Below are 22,177 nucleotides of genomic sequence, written 5' to 3'. Positions count from 1 at the left end.
GAAGTGTTAAAGGGACTAGGAGCTCTTAAAATAAACAAATCCCCTGGGCCGGATGAGATCCTCCCAGTAGTACTCAAAGAAATGAAAGAAGTAATTTACAAACCGCTAACCAAGATCATGCAGCAGTCTCTTGACACAGGGGTGGTACCGACAGACTGGAAAATTGCAAACGTAATACCGATCCACAAAAAGGGAAACAAAACTGAACCAGGTAACTACAGACCAGTAAGCCTGACTTCTATTATATGCAAACTTATGGAAACTATAATAAGATCCAAAATGGAAAATTACCTGTATGGTAACAGGGTACTGGGAGATAGTCAACATGGTTTTAGGAAAGGGAGATCGTGCCTAACTAACTTGCTTGATTTTTTTGAGGATGCAACATCGATAATGGATAATTGCAAAGCATATGACATGGTTTATTTAGATTTCCAGAAAGCTTTTGACAAAGTCCCGCACAAAAGATTAATTCTCAAACTGAACGCAGTTGGGATTCAAGGAAACACATGTACATGGATTAGGGAGTGGTTAACATGTAGAAAACAGAAAGTACTGATTAGAGGAAAAACCTCAGAATGGAGTGTGGTAACCAGCGGTGTACCACAGGGATCAGTATTAGGTCCTCTGCTATTCCTAATCTACATTAATGATTTAGATTCTGGTATAGTAAGCAAACTTGTTAAATTTGCAGACGACACAAAAGTAGGAGGAGTGGCAAACACTGTTGCAGCAGCAAAGGTCATTCAAAATGATCTAGACAAGATTCAGAACTGGGCAGACACATGGCAAATGACATTTAATAGAGAAAAGTGTAAGGTACTGCACGCAGGAAATAAAAATGTACATTATAAATATCATGTGGGAGATATTGAAATTGGAGAAGGAATCTATGAAAAAGACCTAGGAGTTTTTGTTGACTCAGAAATGTCTTCATCTAGACAATGTGGGGAAGCTATAAAAAAGGCTAACAAGATGCTCGGATACATTGTGAAAAGTGTTGAATTTAAATCAAGGGAAGTAATGTTAAAACTGTACAATGCACTAGTAAGACCTCATCTTGAATATTGTGTTCAGTTCTGGTCACCTCGCTATAAAAAAGATATTGCTGCTCTAGAAAGAGTGCAAAGAAGAGCGACCAGAATTATTCCGGGCTTAAAAGGCATGTCATATGCAGACAGGCTAAAAGAATTGAATCTGTTCAGTCTTGAACAAAGAAGACTACGTGGCGACCTAATTCAAGCATTCAAAATTCTAAAAGGTATTGACAGTGTCGACCCAAGGGACTTTTTCAGCCTGAAAAAAGAAACAAGGACCAGGGGTCACAAATGGAGTTTAGAAAAAGGGGCATTCAGAACAGAAAATAGGAGACACTTTTTTACACAGAGAATTGTGAGGGTCTGGAATCAACTCCCCAGTAATGTTGTTGAAGCTGACACCCTGGGATCCTTCAAGAAGCTGCTTGATGAGATTTTGGGATCAATAAGCTACTAACAACCAAATGAGCAAGATGGGCCGAATGGCCTCCTCTCGTTTGTAAACTTTCTTATGTTCTTATGTTCTTATGTTCTTAACAGTAAATTAATTCTACTGGGGCCAGTTAGCAACGGGATTATTGCAAGAATAACCACCAAATCAATCTACAAAATGCTGTGTTAATTTCCCCATCTAGGGCTTGGGTTTCCCTAGAGGCACATTTAATTCTGGGAAGAACCAGTTATTCCAAGCTAGTAGTTGCCAAAGACTTCTGATCAGTCAGTCAAGACATTAGAACATGAAGTGCATTGAAAGTACAGGCTCAGAACATGTGGGGCTGTCTACACTTGAGTATGCTACCCTCTGACCCAAGTTACTCATTTGAAATACTTTCAATTTCACAACAGCAGAAAGCTGTGCAAGGCTAATTAGTAAGCAATTTTGAAGCAGTGAAAGGCTGTACTGGGAATTTACAGATTTGTAAATTGTGGTGTCAAATGTTGTTCAATAGAAGAAAATGTTTTACCATCAATAGGATATACATGGCTTCTGCCAGTATTAAAATACAGCTAGCATGTGTCCACGATTGAGTGTCATTATTTCCCATAAGCTTGATAGCTTTACTCTCCAAAATGTTAGAAACAGGCTAAAAGTGTGAACTAAGTACTGGAAGCATGTGTTGCTGACGAAGAGGTTATTTCCCAAAAGAACAATTCTCATCCTTTTTTGTGCATCTGAGACCACTGTCTATCTGGGTTTTTCACTGATCACGGTGTTATCTGGGCTGTAAAATCTCAGTGCAAACTGCCAACCCCACCAACTCCAATTGAGAGCAGGATTCTTGAGAACTGAGGAAGTCATTTGTTGGTGTTGGTGCTGTAGGCCCAGTAGTTATTACATATGATTTTATGCTGGAAAGTATTGCTTAGGTATGACTTGAATCCCATTTATCAACTTCTACGATAAATGTGCAAATCATACTCTTTTATATGCAATGCAAAATGAGTCCATTCTGCTTTATGAATTAGGGTCACTTGACACTTGGAGTATTGACCCTAATTTCGTAGTCAGACCTTTACTTTCCCACTATAATGAAATAGAACAGAGATTAGGTTTTGGTAATGGTTTTAATTATTAGTAGATAAGCAGACATTGATACAATAGTACTAAGACAAGCAATTAGAATTATAGTAAACAATTTATCACTAGCAATATCAAATCAACACAGCTAATTGGTAGTATTCCCTTGTAAAGGGCAACTGCAGGATGTGTGGGTTTCAATTCCTAGTATGTCCACTGAAGATAAATGTGCCATTTTAACACTACCAGTATACGTAGAGACATTTTTCAATTGTGAGGCTACTTAGTACTGTTGATGATAAATAGGAGCCATGGGTATTTCCTGGCATAGGTGTTCTTTCCTAACATCACAGCCTTGCTAAAAGCTGCCATCAGAGGGTAGAATCTGAACTGATCCCCTCAAACCTCCAAACCACCAGTCTAAAAAGTAATTAAATTCCATTGAGTGAAATTCCAGTTCTGCAGCTAGTGTGTCCCGTCAGAGTTCTAGGTGAAAGTTAAAAAACACAAATGAGTTCATCCCTTAGCATGTGGCATCTGCACTTGTTTATGTTGGCAAGCACCAACGCGACTGACAGAAAATAGATAACTTTCTTTTCAAAGACAGTTCTCTTGAAACAAAATAACATTACTTAGAACAGACTTTTTTCTTTAAATAATTCCCACTTGGTAAATCCTAAAAGAAGACGTGCACGTTCATTTAAATAATGTTTTGGACCACTAATATGTTTTTGTGATGTATGAGGAATATTTGATTGTTCAAACTGAATTACAATTCCAAGAGAATTTAGAAGTTAAAATTCTGAAGATAATATCATTACATTATTGGAGTGTACTGCACACCCCTTGATTAAATAAATGTAGGTCGTTGGGATAACATTTCTAGTCATCCGTGCAAAATAAAAGAGATAGTATATAATAATGAAGACTGATTATATTTGACTTGCCAGTAAGTAACTCAAATTTCTCTTGGTTATCATTTCAGTGTTATGACAAGAAATGTAGGTGAAAAGTTCCATGACTCTGCAAGATCAGGACACCAGAGCTATTGTTAGCTATTGTGTTGTAGTGTGAGGTTTAATTTCTGACAGTAGGAATTGTAGAGTGATGTAATACAACATTTTTGATTATCTTAATTAGTATTGTTTACTTCAGATCTTGATAACCAGGATTTATAAGATATTTATGTAATATATTCATGCCATGAGGTGAAATTAACGTTATGTGTTGTTGGTTGGTTTATAATTTCAAATATTAGTGAGGTATTTTTTTTTTTTTTAAGGTAGTTTAAAACTGCATCATCAGTCCTTAAATATGAAAACCATCATTTCCATTGACATCTGCACACTAAATTTAAGAACAGATTCACATCTATTCACAATTTATCCAAATTCACACTTGTGAATTCCACTGCATACAAAACGTTCGGTATTAACTCAGTCCGCCCAATGTAAGAGCTAATGGTCGGGCGTGGTAATTGAATAGCTGGTCATGGAATGTGTGACGGTAGTTTTGCGTACATAATATTGATATATGAATATGGACTGCGCCCAAATTGCCTTCCATATAGCTTTCTACACACAGGATATAGTTAGTCGATATTCACTGTAATCTAAATTAAAATACCATTTGGTTTTATATGAAACAAAACAGTATCAAAGACACGTGTTTTTAAATCTGTAATTTATAGCCACCTGTTAAAACATAGCAATTTACGAACTTCTTGAAATTTACATCAAATTGGGCAAGGTTAATGTTCCAGTAAAAAGAACGACTGGGAACTTCCCAGACTGTTTGGATAGTGGGAGTAATGAGGCAAGCACAGGGGAGGAACTAGGGCATCACGTCACAGAGGACAGATAAAAGCTGTATTAGAAGCCTAAAGCAAGTGTTCCAGCAGGAAGAAAGTATATATTACCGTCAAACCAAAGTGATTCTTCAGTTCAGCAAAGGAACAACTTGTGCTTATCTACTTCTTACCGGGTAGGTTTCTGTTATTTAAACACAAACTGTAACCACGTAACGACTATATTGTTTAAATCTTAGGTATATTTTAAATCTATTCATTATTTGTAATAACAGAGATTCATTTTTGTTATATTAATGAATAATGTTTTTTTTTTTTTTCTTGTTTATTTTAGTTTAGTAGCGTAAACTATTTTAGGTTATTTTTTTTCTTCTGTTGTACACATTGTGTGCCTTAGTTTTGTTTGTTATGGAGCAGTGTTTTGTTAAGATGCCATATATTCTTAAATTACCAGCAACTGCATTTTTCTTTCTCTTGTTTTTACAGGCTACACTTGTCCCTGATCGAATATTTATTACAAAAAAGCTACGTGAAAGAAACACTCTCCCTTGGACTCACAGTTAAACATTATCTCCAAAAATGAACGAAGTCCTGAAAATCTATCTGTTCGGAACCATAGTGTCACTGGCAGCTGCATTCTTGGGACTGCTGGATTCCTTACGCAGTTTGATGCCTCTTCAGAAACTTGAACTCCAGGAGCCCGACTGTGCATTGACTGGATACCAGCACTATCTCTGCACAGCAACTCTGCTGCAACAGGGGTCCCTCAGAACCAATAAAGCTGTGGGGTCATAAACAAGTACATTGATATTTGTAACCTTAACCGTGTGCTGTTTACATTTTTTATTTTATTTCTTTGTTGAATTAAGTACATTTTAATAGAAAAGGAAACAAATCATTATTGGTACACATATCTGGACCATTGTATATGAACAAAGAAACAACACTGGTATAAGCTGAAAAATGTTATTTGAATAACTCTTGTTATAAAAAGTGTTTTAGATGTAAAAAGTACTTTTATTGTTACAGTGAACCCTAAAGAGAAAAATGCACTAGCACTAACGAAAACAATATGCTGCTGTGTTCATAATCCAGAGGGATGCATATCTCCTGACAGCATATGTATAGTACAGTGGAGGTGCCTGTACATCATAAATAAATATTTGGTCATTTCTTGAGACCAGTGAATCCAATTTGATTAAACCTTGTACTAGACATTCCTTAGTCTTAATGTCAACTGTATGAAACTAACATCTGCTTGTCTGAGCTAACTGAAAGGGTATAGCTTGGGAATAGATTGGTGCTAGCTCATATACTTTAAGATGAGACTTGGTTGCCTGTTTCATGCTTATGGATTTAGGGCATGGTGACCACTTTTTCAATGTTTTTTACATTATAACCTTACATACAGTACCTTTCCTTGTACAAGTACCACAATACCAAGGCAATATTAAGCTTTCTGTCAATAGTTGGAACGTATGGAGGCTCTATGTAGAAATAGGATTGTGTTGATTTTAATATGCACTATATTAAAAATACAAGTAATTTAAGCCACTGTTAATATGTGTTTATTTAATGTGCTGTTACTTTTCAAAAATATTACATTTTTGTTAATGTCCCTTTTATTGTATGACATCGAAGAAACCTCTTATCAATTTCATTATTGTAACATTAAAATCAATTTTTAACTTTCTAACCTTGTAACCAATAATGGTGTAAACAATAATAAATACATAAAAAATACATCCAACATGTCAAAAGCATATCAGTAGTAACAGATTCTAATAATAAAACAAAGTTATTGTAGTTGTTACAGTCTTACGTTTAAAGACATCCTTTGGAGGTGAGACTAGTGGTAAGACACGCAATGCATTAATAAGTGGGAAATTAAATGCTCTGCACATTAGAGTATATTACCTTGAAGAAAAGTTATTTCCTAAGTTTACAAAACAGGAAAATAAACTCTATATTTTACTTAGTCAGTAGTGCCACTGTAGTCACAGTGCATTTAGCATGGTGTATTTACTACAGATTAGTTAATATTGCCGATCTGTTAACTGTAAAATAAACGTTTAATATTTTCAATCATATGCTTAGGTAAACCATGTAGGGAAATTATGTCTTCTGTTATTATGACACAGCTCCTTCCTCATTTTAAATGAGTATATACTTTTATACTACTTGTAATGGACAGAACTAAATAGAGGCTGGCGCCTCCGAATTTTTAAACAAAAATTTACCTCATTGAAGGTCTATTTCCAGGATAATTGCTTTGTTTTAGTTGAACAGTGAGCTAAATACATCTTGCAACGGGATGGCATGAAGCTGTATTGTGTTTTCTATGGTGGGATGTATGTTAAACAATGCAGATGTCTCCATGTGGGAACTGGACGAGACAGTCCCGTCAACTGAAAACAGACTGTTGGCTAAACTGAGATCTACAGAGTACAACCTCTTTACACTGTCAGCAGTGTTTGAAAGTGATTTTATACAAGTATAGTACACCCAGTGTGGATCTGCACAGCATTCCAACAACCCTAACACTTGATGTAACATCTACCGTGCCATCTCTGCTTCTTCCAAACATACTGCTGATTGCTAGGCTGGAGGTCCAGAACCTGATAATGCAACACCCTACAAGGAACTCTCCAGTATGAATGAAATATTGAGACAGGATTGCCAGTGAATATCTCCACCCCACTACTTTTATTCTAAATCTATATTCTATACACAATCAATAAGTTACAGGGGACAGAAATTATAGCTGCACACACCTGGTCATATTTCAAACCACCTCACTGTTTTCAAAAATACATTTTTGCTTGAATAATTGTAGGAATACTAAATATGATTATTTAAAATATAATTTTTAAGTATATATATATATATATATATATATATATATATATATATATAATATAATATAATATATATGATGTGTGTGTTACAATTTTGACTAAAGTAATTCTTGTGTTACAGATAATTGAAAAAAAAACTTTGGCTTAATCAAATGTTTTTGAACATGCCCGTCTTTTATACTTTCTTACAGCAACTATTCCTGGGGAACTATAATGCTGGATACAGTCAACATTTTTTGAAGCTCATTGAGCAGATCTGTCCAACTCTTGCATCTGATTCGCTGGTGCTCAGAAACAAGCCAATCAGATGCTAATACTGCACAGATGAGCTCTCATCCCCCATTGCAACTTGAGAGTAAAGATGGACCTGAAATATTGCCTCTAATTTTTTTGTATTTTTATAGAGAACAACAGAAAGCAAGGGAGCAAGGAAAACAAGAGAAACCTAGTCAAGGGCAATACCATTCACCCTTTCAGAAATGCATGCCATTCCAAAGAATGACATCCCTGCAAGTAACAGCTGACAATGAAAACAAGAGGTGAGGTTCAGCTTCTCAGTCCTGGTTAAAGTATGACTGGTATAATATCCCAACATTCTCTATGGTCAATGTATAATTACAACATGCGTATGTACTGACATGTTAGTTCTGTTTTTAGGATCCCTTGTGAAACAGGCTGTCAAACCACTGAGGCAAACACTTTTCTGAACAATATGTGTGTGTGTGTGTGTGTGTGTGTGTGTGTGTGTGTGTGTGTGTGTATATATATATATATATATATATATATATATATATATATATATATATATATATATATATGATCATAATATATATATATATATATATATATATATATATATATATATATATATATATATATATATATATATATATATATTTTCATGATTTTAAATCAACACATAGTGTTTCAGTTTTGTAATTTTAATTAGTTTTTTAAATTCCATTTTGTTTACATGCTGTTTTTGTGTTTGTTTATGGTAATTGTTGAAAATGTGAAAATAAATATTTTGAATGAAAAGCACTTAGTCTTTAGTGTTTAAATCCTCATTTGCTGCTAGAAGACAGCTGAGCTGCAGACATGCAAGCTGGAAAATGACTGCTACATACACAATAGCGAAGGTGGCCTGTGTTTACATTAGAGTTTGTGAAACCTGGTCTGGAAAGTCTCTATTATTTCATTTTGTTAAGGAAACTACTTAACTGTGTGTTTTGATTGTGTTCCAGAAAAGGAGCAAACACTGAGCTTTTGTTACTGCAACAAGTGTGATTACTGTCTTCACAAGCATCTGATAAAGAGATTGAGTGATTTAAAAGACACTAAAGATCACTCAGATATTCCGTATGAGGAGGTGGATTATGGACACTGGGAACACGATGCACCAGTGCTAATGCCACTTTCCCGTCTCAGTGGCCTCGTTGCCACAGAGCGGGGGTTTAAGACGTTATAGCCATAACTGTGCTGAATGTAACAAATACATGTATCCCCCACATTGTGTGCAATTCATTATATTATTATGACTAATAACATTAGGTCATACGTCAAAAAAAATTAACAATGTAGATTTCTTAAAAGGAATTTTGTTATATTCATTGTATCTATACACCGTACAAGTACTTAAATACAAAAACTGCCAGCTTCTTAAGTGGACCGTTTGATTTGTACTGCGTATATAAAATATTTGGGTTCTATTTAGAAAATTAAACAAACAATATTATGAATATCTTTATATTCATATTGTTGGTTTGGAGTTTCCATTGCTTTGTACTTTGATTTACTTCAGATACGTATGCAGTGTATGATTATGAAGCCAGGAATAAAATTGCAATCACACTGGTATAGCTCACCACTCCCTGTCCATCGTGGAGACGTGGCGCTTCTCAGCCAATATGATTATAAATTTAGTTGTGGTGTGGACCAATCGGGAACCGCCGAAGTGGCTAAATGTAAGAGGCGTGGCCAGCGAGATCTTAGACGTGATTGGCTCGCCGAAGTTTTTTTTTATTTTTATTTTTTTTACAGGAAATGCTGCGGCCGGAGGGTGTATATCCGGCACTAAGAGGGGATTCAGTGGTAGTTAGAGAGACTATCAAGAAACGAAAGGGTGAGTGGCATATTAGCATTAAATAAATGTGTATGTATTTAAATAAGAAATACTTTTTACATGTTTGTTTATTTCGTGGGTTTATAAAATAATATCTTCTGAGGAAAACAGTGCGTTGTAAAGTAAAGTGTGTTATTGTAATATACAATTTTAGCTTTATTTTATTGCTTTGTATATGCTGAATATAGCTTCTTTTTAAATTATATTTAGATGTAGCAGAAAGCACTATATTGTTCCTGCAGACTTTATTTACAACATCTCGTCTTCATCATCAGAGTAGTAAAGTGTATACATAACGCCGATAACGGACTATCAGCACCATCCCAGTAGTATTTGATAAGTCACGTGTATTAAATTAAACTTATATATATTATATATATATATATATATATATATATATATATATATATATATATATATATAATATATATATATATAAAGATTCTAATATACCACTACTGCCGCAAGCTAATTTCCATTGTCTCGCTGTTTGAATACCTTCTAGTTAATTTAAATGTTATTTAGAGAATCGCCCCAAGGCATTTTGTTTTGGTTCGATTTGGAATTCAATATTCATTTTCCTAACAAAAAAGACAGTCAAGTAATATAATGCAGTGCTTTGCCAGACATCGGTGTCCGACCAGAACAGACCATCTCAAGTTACCAGTCATTCACAGCAGGTCTATAACTAAAGTTTAATATCATGGTATTAAACCTCTAGCTTTTTGGCGCACAGTATGCACAAGAACCATCAAATGGGTTTTTCTTGGTTGTGAAAAGTGGTACACTTCAAGTATTTGGATTGATGCTTAAGGCATATCAGTAATGAAAGACTGTACAGTGGTTCCCAATGGCTAGTTCAGCCATGATTGTAAACACCCTATCCTTAGGTCTGAGGTAAAATATTGGAAGAAGTCATGCAGAAATTTTTTCAGCTAATGCTTTCATATTGGCTGTTTATCTTCAGTGTATCAAATGTAACCCTAATTCACCATTTCAAGAAATAGGTAAGCTGCCTTGGATAAAGGCGCCCGCTAAATAAACAAATAATTAGCAAGGGAAATGTAATGAAATGTAATCAAAGCCAACCATTTACATCAAGATTACAATCTAGGCCTGCATTCTTTCAACATGTATTTCAAAACATTTAACAAGGCAAGAAAAAGGAATACCCAATAGTCAAATGTAGAGTTTGGTGAGCTTGTATGCAAAGTCAAAGTACACTTGTGTATCTCCTAATGCCAAATGTTTGCCTTTAAGTTTATAAATAGGTGTGTGTGTATATATATAATATAATATATTGGATGGACTACTTGTTATGGTATAAATAAAAATCTTATTATTCACTTACCTGTTGGTGCTTCGTTAAGCACATTGGGGAGAAAAAAAAAATCAAGAGCCTACACTAAGCCATTAGCGCAAAACTAATTATTGCAGTAGAACATTTAAACCTCCATTGTATACTAGCAACACCTTCCTTTTGTATAAGGGAGAAAACAGGGTTATGTTCACACTGTTTTACAATAGAACTGCATATTTAGTATTGGCCTATTACTTGCAGGATATAGAGCACACTTATTTTCTCATCAGTGAGATGCAAAAACAGTATTTGATCATTTGTGGACACAGCTGAGCTCAGGGCGCACTGTGTGCCACTTTGGCAAATGGTAATAGCTCTGCAGAGTACCCATTTTCTGTTGTCCAAAAAGGCACACTTCTACTTATTAAAAAATGTGAATTAATTAGGTCGCTCTTTCCTCCATTAGAAGCCTGGGATATCAAAATGGAGTGTCGACAGATTCTACTTTGCTTGGCACTCTATGTGGTGTGTACTCTGAGCAAACCCACGGAGAAGAAGGACCGCGTTCACCACGACCCCCAGCTCAGTGACAAAGTGCATGATGATGGCGAAAACTTTGAGTATGATCACGATGCCTTCCTGGGAGCAGAAGATGCCAAAACCTTTGACCAGCTCACCCCAGAGGAGAGCAAGGAAAGGCTTGGGTAAGAAACTGCCTGGGTTGTCTTTACTCTAGGGAGTAAGATTACACCCATCAAAAATTTCCATTCTAGAAATGGGGGAGGGGTAGCTGACATAAGACTTAATATTTGGGATATGCAGCCTGTTCCATTTGCTACTGTATTCAAGTCGAGGGCAGATTTATTAGTTTTGGGTAACTGCAGTAAACATCGCTTTGAAAACCATGAAAATGGTGCAATGAGGAAATACAACCTGGTTCTGTCAAGCACAAAGTAAAGTCCATCTGTTCCTTCAGTCTGGAGGTTTGAATACACAATTCAGGGTTTATTACTATAGTACTTGATAATGAGTATGTATTATGATCTGTTTTTAGATGGGATGTCAACATATGTAATCCACGTTACAAATCCCATTACTTTTTCAATTCTCACTATGCTGGTGTTGTTCGAGTTACAATAGTATTGTGATATTTTGTAACAATTTTAAGCCGCCCTGGATAAGGGTTTCTGCTAAGAAATAAACAATTACAACTGCTCTGAAACTGGTTGCTGGCGACCTTATTCATTACTATATTTGTTTTTTTTTTGTTTTGTTTCTTTGCGTTACTGTCAAACAAAATAATGGCTTACTCTTAATTGCAACTTTATAACCTTTGGTTTTGTATACATTACTAATCACCAATTTAACACACAAATGAGACATGCAGAAATGTATCTACACAATTGACTGGTTTTTAAACAATTTAAGACTGTTGCTAAATGTTAGCATCTTGTATGTATCTTGCCAAGTGCAACTTTTTCTAATACATCTCATTGGTTACTTCCACAGAGACCTTGACAGTATCTATTTTAAAGAACATCTTTGTTCCATTTTCTAATTGTACATTGCCAATGTTTCCTTTAATCCCTTGATCAGCAATTGAGGGGTTGCCATTGCTCCCTGAACATGTCAACTTTAGTGCCTTTACTCAAATTTATGACCCTGATCACTTATCACCTTGTGTTTTTAAAAAAAAAAAAAAAAAAAAAAAAAAAACCTGTTTGATTGGCTGTACAAATTTAGATTTAAAGGAGTACAAACATTCCACACCTAAGGCCATTTGATTGTGTGGTTCATTGTTTAAGTACTGGGTATCTTGGTAATCCTGTCCTGTGTATTAGGATTCTAACTTTACAGGATTGCATGTGGTCTTGTTGGAAACTTAATAGCTTCTTGGCAGTGGCAATAGTGCCATCTGGTCCCTATACATTTTTAAACGAACTAGCTCTATGCATATACAGTACTGTGCAAAAGTTTTAGGCAGGTGTGAAAATGCTGTAAAGTAAGAATGCTTTCAAAAATAGACATGTTAATAGTTTATATTTATCAATTAACAAAATGCAAAAAGAATGAACAGAAGAAAAATCTACATCAAATCCATATTTGGTGTGACCACCCTTTGCCTTCAAAACAGCATCAATTCTTGTAGGTACACTTACACGCAGTTTTTGAAGGAACTTGGCAGGTAGGTTGGCCCAAACATCTTGAACTAACCACAGTTCTTCTGTGGATTCAGACAGCCTCAGTTGCTTTTCTCTCTTCATGTAATCCCAGACAGATTCAGTGATGTTGATCAGGGCTCTGTGGGGGCCATACCATCGCTTTGAGGACTCCTTGTTCTTCTTTACACTGAAGGTAGTTCTTAATGACTTTTGCTATATATTTGGGGTCGTTGTCATGCTGCAGAGTAAATTTGGGGCCAATCAGATGCCTCCCTGATGGTATTGCATGATGGATAAGTATCTGCCTGTACTTCTCAGCATTGAGGAGACCATTAATTCTGACCAAATCCCCAACTCCATTTGCAGAGATACAGCCCCAAACTTGCAAGGAACCTCCACCATGCTTCACTGTTGCCTGCAGACACTCATTCATATACTTCTCTCCAGCCCTTTGCGAACAAACTGCCTTCAGCTACAGCCAAATATTTCAAATTTTGACTCATCAGTCCAGAGCACCTGCTGCCATTTTTCTGCACCCCTGTTCCTGTGTTTTCGTGTATAGTTGAGTCGCTTGGCCTTGTTTCCACGTCAGAGGTATGGCTTTTTGGCCGCAAGTCTTCCATGGAGGCCACTTCTGACCAGACTTCTCCGGACAGTAGATGGGTGTACCAGGGTCCCACTGTTTTTTGCCAATTCTGAGCTGATGGCACTGCTGGACATCTTCCAATTGCGAAGGGAAGTAAGCATGATGTGTCTTTCATCTGCTGCAGTAAGTTTCCTTGGCCGACCATTGCGTCTACGGTCCTCAATGTTGCCCGTTTCTTTGTGCTTCTTCACAAGAGCTTGGACAGCACATCTGGAAACCCCTGTCTGCCTTGAAATTTCTGTCTGGGAGAGACCTTGCTGATGCAGTATAACTACCTTGTGTCTTGTTGCTGTGCTCAGTCTTGCCATGGTGTATGACTTTTGACAATAAACTGTCTTCAGCAACCTCACCTTGTTAGCAGAGTGTGGCTGTTCCTCACCCAGTTTTATTCCTCCTACTCAGCTGTTTCAGTTAATGATTGTGTTTCAACCTACATATTGAATTGATGATCATTAGCACCTGTTTGGTATAATTGTTTAATCATACACCTGACTATATGCCTACAAAATCCCTGACTTTGTGCAAGTGTACCTAGAAGAATTGATGCTGTTTTGAAGGCAAAGGGTGGTCACACCAAATATGGATTTGATTTAGATTTGTCTTCTGTTCACTCACTTTGCATTTAGTTAATTGATAAATAATCTATTAACATGTCTTTTTGAAAGCATTCTTACTTTACAGTAAAAGTTACTTTACCTGCCTAAAACTTTTGCACAGGACTGTACATCTGGAAACCTAAGGCTGGATAAACTTTAGTCCACTAGTATTTGAAATAGAGTGCCGGAAAACTAAAACTGCACTTAAATATAGGTTACTGTGCTTTATTTAGTTAGGACTAGTTCAAGGTGAAATATCCATTGACTGTAGAATATACAAGCTTCTTGCAGCTGGAACAAGGTATTTTGTCTCTCCATACAATATTTTTTAAATTAATTAATCTTAAACAAAAGTAAAATATCCAGCCCTAGCTTTTTTTGTTTTTGTTTTGTTTACATCTGATATATGCCTGGATTTCTTCTCTGATGAAGACAAAGATGGGTTTGTAACTGCAGAGGAGCTGAAAAATTGGATACAGTTTTCTCAAAAGCACTGGATTTACAAAGACTTAGACTGCCAGTGGAAGGGGCACGACCTTAATGAGGACGGCCTCATATCCTGGGAGGAATACAAAAATGCCACTTACGGCTACATTCTAGGTAGGCTTCTCTTTTTAGAAAATGTCAAGCAACAACTTTCCGGCTCTTTCTTTTGTAGAATGATTGTAGATAAGATTGACGAGGATAAGGATGGGTATGTGACTGAGGATGAGCTGAAGGCCTGGATTAAAAAGGCCCAGAAGATGTACGTCTATGATAATGTGGATCGGCAGTGGAATGATTTCGATGTGAACAATGATGGGTCCATCTCCTGGGACGAGTACAGAAATGTCACCTATGGCACATATCTGGGTAAGAAGGTTGTGGTGAGAAACCCAAGAGTGAGCCACTTGTCAACGGCTTGAAGTCTGATGATCCTCAAGTAGATTATCTAGATTACATCGTTTATTTTCCTCTCAGATGACCCAGACCCTGAAGATGGTTTCAACTACAAACAGATGATGAAGAGGGATGAGAGGCGTTTCAAACTGGCAGACAAGGATGGCAACCTGATTGCCACCAAAGAAGAATTCACAGCTTTCCTGCACCCAGAAGAGTATGACTACATGAAGGATATTGTAGTTCTGGTAATTTTGTTCACATTTTTCTAGTAACTACAATAGTGAAGTAGCAAACAAAGAAATGATGTACTGTATGGATACAGACCAGTTGAAACAAATCAGGAAGTCTGAGCAAATAAGTGTGTCTTAAACACTTGACTCTCAATTCCTCTGCCAAGTGTGTTTTAGAGCTTACCATTAAAGGAAAACGCTGTCCACAGTTCTTATGTCCTCCCAGCATAGTATCGGGAGATAAATGTAATCCCTTGCCTAATTTATAGATTCAAGATGAAGTTGAACATTTTCAGTAAGTGCTTTTAGGTTGAAGAACTTTACTCTTTGGTTATAGCTAGTTTTTCTGCAGTTTCATATTTTGATGTTGGTAGTTGACTGACTTCCTGTCAAGGTAGAAGTTGCAAGGATGTGATTTGTGTAATACTAGTAACAAGTTTTATTCCCCTATTCAATTTCCAGGAAACAATGGAAGATATTGATAAGAATGGAGATGGTTTTATTGATCTAGAAGAGTATATTGGTAAGATGTGTTTTTTTTTTTTTCCCCCTCTTGTGTGTAAATGTAATGGCTACAAAGTAGGAGTGGGTGTATATGTTGACCTGCTTCTGCACTACAAATCTAAGTTTTATTGTTTTTTTTTTTATTTGTGCCTTTTCAAACTTTTTTTTTAGGGGACATGTATAGTCATGAAGGAGACCCTCAGGAGCCTGAGTGGGTAAAAACTGAGCGGGAACAGTTTGTGGAGTTCAGAGACAAAAATAAAGATGGTAGGATGGACAAAGAGGAGACCAAGGACTGGATTCTGCCTTCAGACTACGACCATGCTGAAGCTGAAGCAAAGCACCTTGTTTACGAATCTGACCAGGACAAGGTGAGAAGCAGTTCTGTTATACATTGTGGATGCCTGTGTTTTTGCACTCACACTTGCTTTGTTTAGTAGGCACTGAACAATTTAAATGTTAAACTTAAGTGTTTTTACCATCTTAACTACACGTTCATATTACTTAATATTTGAGTGTTTTCTTGATCTATAAATGTTTAACTTTTTTTTTGTTTTTCTTATTAGGATGGCAAACTCACCAAAGAAGAAGTAGTAAATAAATATGACTTGTTTGTTGGAAGTCAAGCAACTGATTTTGGAGAAGCCTTAGTACGGCATGATGAGTTTTAAAGCTTTTTTTGTTAGTTATTACTTGATCCAGTTTCTTAGATAATTTATTTTATACTGCTTCCATTTAACACTTTCCCAAGACTGTTTGTTTGTTTTTGTTGAGAGAGAAATGGGGTCCTGGCCCACATCACCACTGCAGGGCATCATTATGACACTTACCTTTTTCACTCGCCTCCATATTTTAGCCCTTTTTTATTTTTGTATTTTGATTGTGAATTGAAGAATACTTATTTCTTTACTATGAGTGTTTAGGTAAGTGTAATTTCAAGGAATACTTAATGTCCTCCTGTTTGGAGGAGAGAATATTTTACCATTTGTCTCTTTGCGCACACACACACACACACACCGGTAATGTACTCTTCAACAGACCATAAGCTTTCAGCCATTGCAGTTATTTCCTTAGATAGTCTGAACCTGTAATGAAATTCATAACCAAGCCCATGTGAGATAACCAGCCCAGATTTATTGATCATTTTTGAAAACAAAAGGCCAAATGAACAGTTGGCAGGTCCTGTGTTTTTTAGCTTGTTAAATAGCTGGTCATTTTCAATACACTACATTTTGTCCAGAAACGTTTTCATATTTTGTTACGGAGATAGGAATAGTGGAAAGAAAATGGAATAAAAAGTATGCCTTGGTTATCTTTTACCTGTAATGCTGCTACAGGTTGTACATGTGCAAGGGTTTATCTGGTGAAAGGCAGTTTGCTGCATTTACTTTGTACTCTTAATCAACCTTGGATTTACCTTTTCAGTGTTGCCTTTTTTAAAAATCAATTTAAAATGTGTATAAACCCTGTAATATGTGCATTGTAAAGTAATTGATCATGTTTCTCAAGAACATTCTATTGGGATATACTACAGATCAGGTGAAGTGATAATAACTCAACCACTGTATTACTTGGAACATTTTGTAAAATTGGTATTTTACTCTACCATATAAAAATTATAATTAATCAATTATACGTTGTATGGAAGGTGGATACAGTATAGAGCCATTGAATTGTAATGAACTGTTGCTGTTAATCAAAGTTTGAAACAGTCTAATTGATGCAGATTTTTTAAATGACTTACTACTGCTATTTCTTAGTAACTGTGGTACAAAGGACATCTATGAAATTGTACCACACACTTTGAAAAATATTGCATGAACACTTTTTATGCTTTTAAGCTATTTGAATTGTATGTAATGCTAAATGGACAGACCTGTTTCTCAATAGTAAACTTTTTTTTTTTTAATAAAACCATGGTCCATTTTATTAACTCCATGGGAGTTTGTTTAACACATTAACAGAAATTGTTAATTGTAAAGTCCTTACTACTGGAGAGACACATAGCTGCGACTTTCTTCTTTATGTATGTTCACATTCTACCTGGACAGAGACCTTTTTGTGTTTTTTCAGGCTGAAAATACCTACTTAATCTCAACTTTCTTTTTTTTTTTTGAGAATTTGGTCATCTAAGTTTGTATTATAGTCCTGATCTATGGGCACGTGCTTCCATGTCAAAATTGATGACTGCAGAATTAATCTCCATCATTTCAGGTGTGCTTAGTCTTTTTAGCTTTTAAATCTACATGTATGCAGAAAAAACCCTGATCTCTGAATGCCAAAACAAGCTAAAGTAATATCAACCTGCAAACACCTTTCGTTTATTATGTTTCTGGACCCTGCTTATTCACATCGGTTATTCAGGAGACAGTATATCGCATTCAAAATACTAGTTGAGTAAAACTGGTTGTATCATATAATTCAGGTAAACATTTATTCATGAATAGTACAAGCTACAGTAAGGATAGCATTGAAAACAATTGGGAGTAAAGTTTATTACAATAATGTACAGGCTTAAGACACAAGGTAATTTTAAAATGCTCTTTCAAATAGGGAAAACCTTATTAACAAGTTTGCTATGCATCATCATGGTAGAGGAACAATGTCTGGTTATCTCTTTTTAGAAATCGTACTTTATCTCACTACTGCAAGTGTGTTAGATTAGTACAGGAATGACTGATTTGCTGAGTTAATTACAGTGGCAAAACCAATTTTAAAGAGTCATGAATTAAGACTTTTTTTTTTAACATTTTTATCAACAACTCTATTGGTTACAAACTTACCAAGTTTTTATATATATTTTTTTTTTTTGTCTTTTGGAATATGAACTGAACATGTAGGCTATTTTGTCAAAACAACCAATTAAGATATATATATATATATATATATATATATATATATATATATATATATATATATATATATATATATATATATATATATGTATATGTCAAGTGGACAGATATTATTGATCCCAAAATCAATTGCAATATAAAATGTAATTTCAAGACTAAAGTGTGCCTCACATTATATTCGTTAATGCCTACATTTGTTTGCAAACTGTCACACTATACACATTGCTTTACTGTCAATATTTAATTGAAAAGCAATTACGCACTAAAGGCTTTTATACAAAGGTATTTGTTTTAGTGTCCTCACAAAGGTTTGCTCTGCACAAGTCAGATATCTGTGGTTAGACAAGAGTGTACACTGCAGTATCTAATACTGCTGTTTTGTATTTAGTTTTTTTAAATATTGGCACTGATGCAGAATTTAATCACAAGTCTTTACAAGTTTTACATTTGAAACTCAAGCAGCGCCAGCAATTCCTTTTTGTGACTACAGTACAGGAACCATCTGAGAAGTGGCTCAGTATTTAGCAGGTTTTTGTGCTATTGACTTTTCCTGTCTATTTCTCAGTGAGGATGAAACAGCAGTGGTGGTCTTGGTGATGGAAGGTGCTTTCCCTCTTAGCTGGGGCTGACCTGGCTGGAGGAGACGGATGACATTTCAGTTTTGTTTGTGCTGGACGCCTCAGAGTCATCCTTCATGGTCTTTCCAAACACAGTCTCCAAGATGCAGGTGTTGAACTGTGTCCAGAGACAAGTGAAAAGATGCTATGTGTCATCTTTTTTCATTTCAAGTATAGTATGGTTAGTCTTCAAAGCAGTACAAACATTTAAATAAAAAGTTGTGGCTATTAGGGATAAACAGTCATAGCAAAATGTCTTCGCATAATTTGCAGGTTTTAAAGTAAATTGGGCATTTTTTAGTTCAATATGAAGTGTATTCAATGTTGCTCTTTGGCAAAATGAAGGTGTATGGTAATACTAAACAGAAACTTTGTTATAAAACAAACCTTTTATACTAAAGACTTCTCAATGAAGCAAACATACTACTAAATAGCTTAGGAGTATAAGTCATAAAAGATCAGAATGGAAGAGTAGAGTTAGTTTCGGCAAAAAAGGAATTCTGTTGTGAATCCTACCTGCTTGTTCATGAACGCATAGATGAGTGGGTTGTAGACACAGGAGCTCTTTGAGAACAGAGCCGGTATGGTGACCAAACGCAGATCCAAATCACTCCCTCTATTATTTACCATATACATGGCAAGTGCTGCGTAGGGCCCATAACAGAAAACAAATGAGCCCACCATGAAAATGACCATCCTGGAGACTTCACGCTCAGCCTTCTGCGTCGTTGCTGACTCTGCCTGTTGGGCAGCTACTTAGAATCAAGGTGAAAGAAAAACTCAATTACAACAACTGCAATCTGTGGGAGATGACTGCAGTCCTTTGATATCAGCTACACTTAAGTCTCATTCATAAAGGGATGAAGCTTGGTATTATATATAGTTGAACTACAGATAAAGAAATGCATAATGCAAATTGTACTTCGTCTCTACTATATATTCCTTAGCAGTCAACAGTCTTTTTTTTTTAATTTGCCAACAAATACTACAATTATCAGGGAGTGCTGAAGAAAATGAATAAGCAGTTGTCTCAGCTGCCTCAAAGGATGATTGTTGGAGGTTCTTGAAGCAGTGGTTTGCTCCCCAGTTAATGAACATCATCTGAAATTGACACTTACAGCTAACACCTTAAAAACAGTTTAAAGCATACCCCCTCAAACCATTTAAAAGACGTGCCTATACAGTATGAGCATTACACTGATCTTTCGCCTGCTTAACAATCAAGTAGGACTGCCCCCTGTATCAGATACTATATTTTTTTCTTTAAATGAACAATTTACTGTATTAGGTACATAATTAGGCAAATTTGTGTTATTGTAGATTTTGAGCCTTATTTATATTAAATGATAAGTTACGATTATAAAATTGATAAGGAACATAAAAGTTACCTGCTCCGGCCGAAAAAAGGTGGCAGTGCAACACTTAACCCAATTACCCAGGTAGATGCTACAATCATCAGGGCATGCTGCGAGCCAAAGCGAGAATGTCCAAAGGGTTTGTAGATGACCATGTAACGTTCAAAGGCTAGGAAGGCAAGAGACCATCCTTTCACCAACCCTGCAAAACACAACATATTGACTCTGATAACCTTGGAGACTGACGAGTTCGACAATGTAAGTGTGAAACCGCTTCAATATTCCTTCAGCGTTATGCTTGGCAAAGTTTCATTTTAGGCTTTGTTTTGGCATGAGTCCAGGAGTCTCCTAATTTAAGGCTCGATTGTAGACTAATCCAGCTTTATTAATAATAGAAAACACAACCACCACTTAGCTGGAAAAGAAAAGGTGAAGAGAAAAAAAGGAGAAATGTGGAATGTAAAGAGGAATGAACTTGTGTATTCTTACCTGCCACTGATCCCAGGAATGACTATTGCACATATTGTCTTCCCAAAAACAAAGTAACCTTGAGAACTTGAGATGAATACCGTGAATACTGAAAAGGTAACCAATATAAAACCTGTAAGGGATATATTGACCAGTATATATGAGTGGCTGTCGTAGCTTTTGGTACTTCACAGCTACTATGAGCACAATGGCATTTAAAGGGGTCCCTGCAAAAAACACAAAACCCATAAATATTGTCTAAGTAGAATGCGGTACTGGGGCCCATCCCACAGACCCACTGAGGATATGTTTTCAAAGAGGTAAAATTCTTCAGTCCCTGCCACCCTCAGCCCACTCTTTCTAGTCTTGTGCATGAGCGAGAAGTTTGGAGGGACCCTGTTATAAATTTCTAAGTCACTTAGAAGTAATTTGAAGATCAGTTTCAATTTCTGATCTTCTTATGAACAAAGGTTGGGCTTAAGGGTTGATTAGAACCTTACCTTCTGTCATTTAAAGTCTTTGAGGATGCTAAATCTTGTTTAAGAATCCAGTTTGAGCCATTTGTGTAAATGGTTGATGAGGTTTTTGGTGGAAGAGCTTATTTGATGTCATTGACAGAGCAAATTACTTTCAGAGCTTGTGCGCTTCATAACTTGTGTTTCCAGAACTTGTATCACACTGATTTAGTTACTATCACAAAGAGGGCCGGGGTGGGTGGCGTCAGACCAGAGCCAGAAAATAAAAACAACGAGAGGTGGAGTCTGGTGGAGCTGAGCGAATGCTTTCGCTCAGCATTTAATAAATAAATAGAACAGAAAATAAACGGTTGTAACAAACACAAACAGGCCACGGCACATTCGCCAAAATAAATAGACAAACAAAAACGGGTGAGCAGATATTTTAACTATTACCTCCGTCTCCTATCCCGTTCTCCACTCGCCGAACACCCATCCCCGAGTATGTGAAAACATGTTGCTTTTATGCAGCTGTACCGTGACTCAAACTCTAATCAATCATTCAATTGGAGTCGCGGTACAATTGCACTTGAATTAATAAAGTGCAATTCCCCGTGCTCACATATTAAATTTGACTTACACGTGAAGTGCTGTGCAATCCTCGTGTCTAATACAAATATACATTTTAAACACTCGTGTTACACAGACCCTTTTATATCCCGTGTACCAATGACTATACACCAACATTTAACACACCACACGCA

General features: G+C 36.1%; 1 protein-coding gene, 1 long non-coding RNA gene and 1 pseudogene across 2 annotated transcripts; 2 read left to right on the top strand and 1 right to left on the bottom strand.

The window, feature by feature from the left end:
* The first annotated feature begins 4,113 nt into the window (after nucleotides 1–4,113).
* On the top strand, nucleotides 4,114–6,056 carry LOC121319899. The gene is made up of 2 exons (XR_005950764.1): nucleotides 4,114–4,539; nucleotides 4,850–6,056. It is a non-coding gene; the product is annotated as an uncharacterized LOC121319899 (long non-coding RNA).
* Nucleotides 6,057–9,242: 3,186 nt separating this feature from the next.
* Nucleotides 9,243–17,604, top strand: LOC121319898 (calumenin-like). The gene is made up of 7 exons (XM_041257842.1): nucleotides 9,243–9,343; nucleotides 11,110–11,347; nucleotides 14,706–14,899; nucleotides 15,008–15,174; nucleotides 15,622–15,682; nucleotides 15,835–16,034; nucleotides 16,230–17,604. Exons 1-7 carry the CDS (start codon nucleotides 9,265–9,267, stop codon nucleotides 16,332–16,334), a joined length of 1,044 nt encoding a protein of 347 aa, XP_041113776.1. The 5' UTR covers nucleotides 9,243–9,264; the 3' UTR covers nucleotides 16,335–17,604.
* A 1,529-nt stretch (nucleotides 17,605–19,133) lies between these two features.
* On the bottom strand, nucleotides 19,134–21,332 carry LOC121319129 (annotated as a pseudogene).
* Nucleotides 21,333–22,177: the final 845 nt, after the last annotated feature.

This window comes from Polyodon spathula, chromosome 8 (assembly GCF_017654505.1).
Source record: "Polyodon spathula isolate WHYD16114869_AA chromosome 8, ASM1765450v1, whole genome shotgun sequence".
NCBI lineage: Eukaryota > Metazoa > Chordata > Actinopteri > Acipenseriformes > Polyodontidae > Polyodon > Polyodon spathula.
The sequence above is the reverse complement of the archived record's forward strand: the minus strand, read 5'-3'. Positions and strand labels throughout refer to the sequence as shown.

Bases quoted from the DNA above. Each gene is read 5' to 3' on its own strand.
- LOC121319898 (XM_041257842.1), top strand. From the start codon at position 9,265: ATGCTGCGGCCGGAGGGTGTATATCCGGCACTAAGAGGGGATTCAGTG. The intron at 9,344-11,109 runs GTGAGTGGCATA...TTCCTCCATTAG, and splicing joins GACTATCAAGAAACGAAAGG to AAGCCTGGGATATCAAAATG. The intron at 15,175-15,621 runs GTAATTTTGTTC...TTCAATTTCCAG, and splicing joins TGAAGGATATTGTAGTTCTG to GAAACAATGGAAGATATTGA.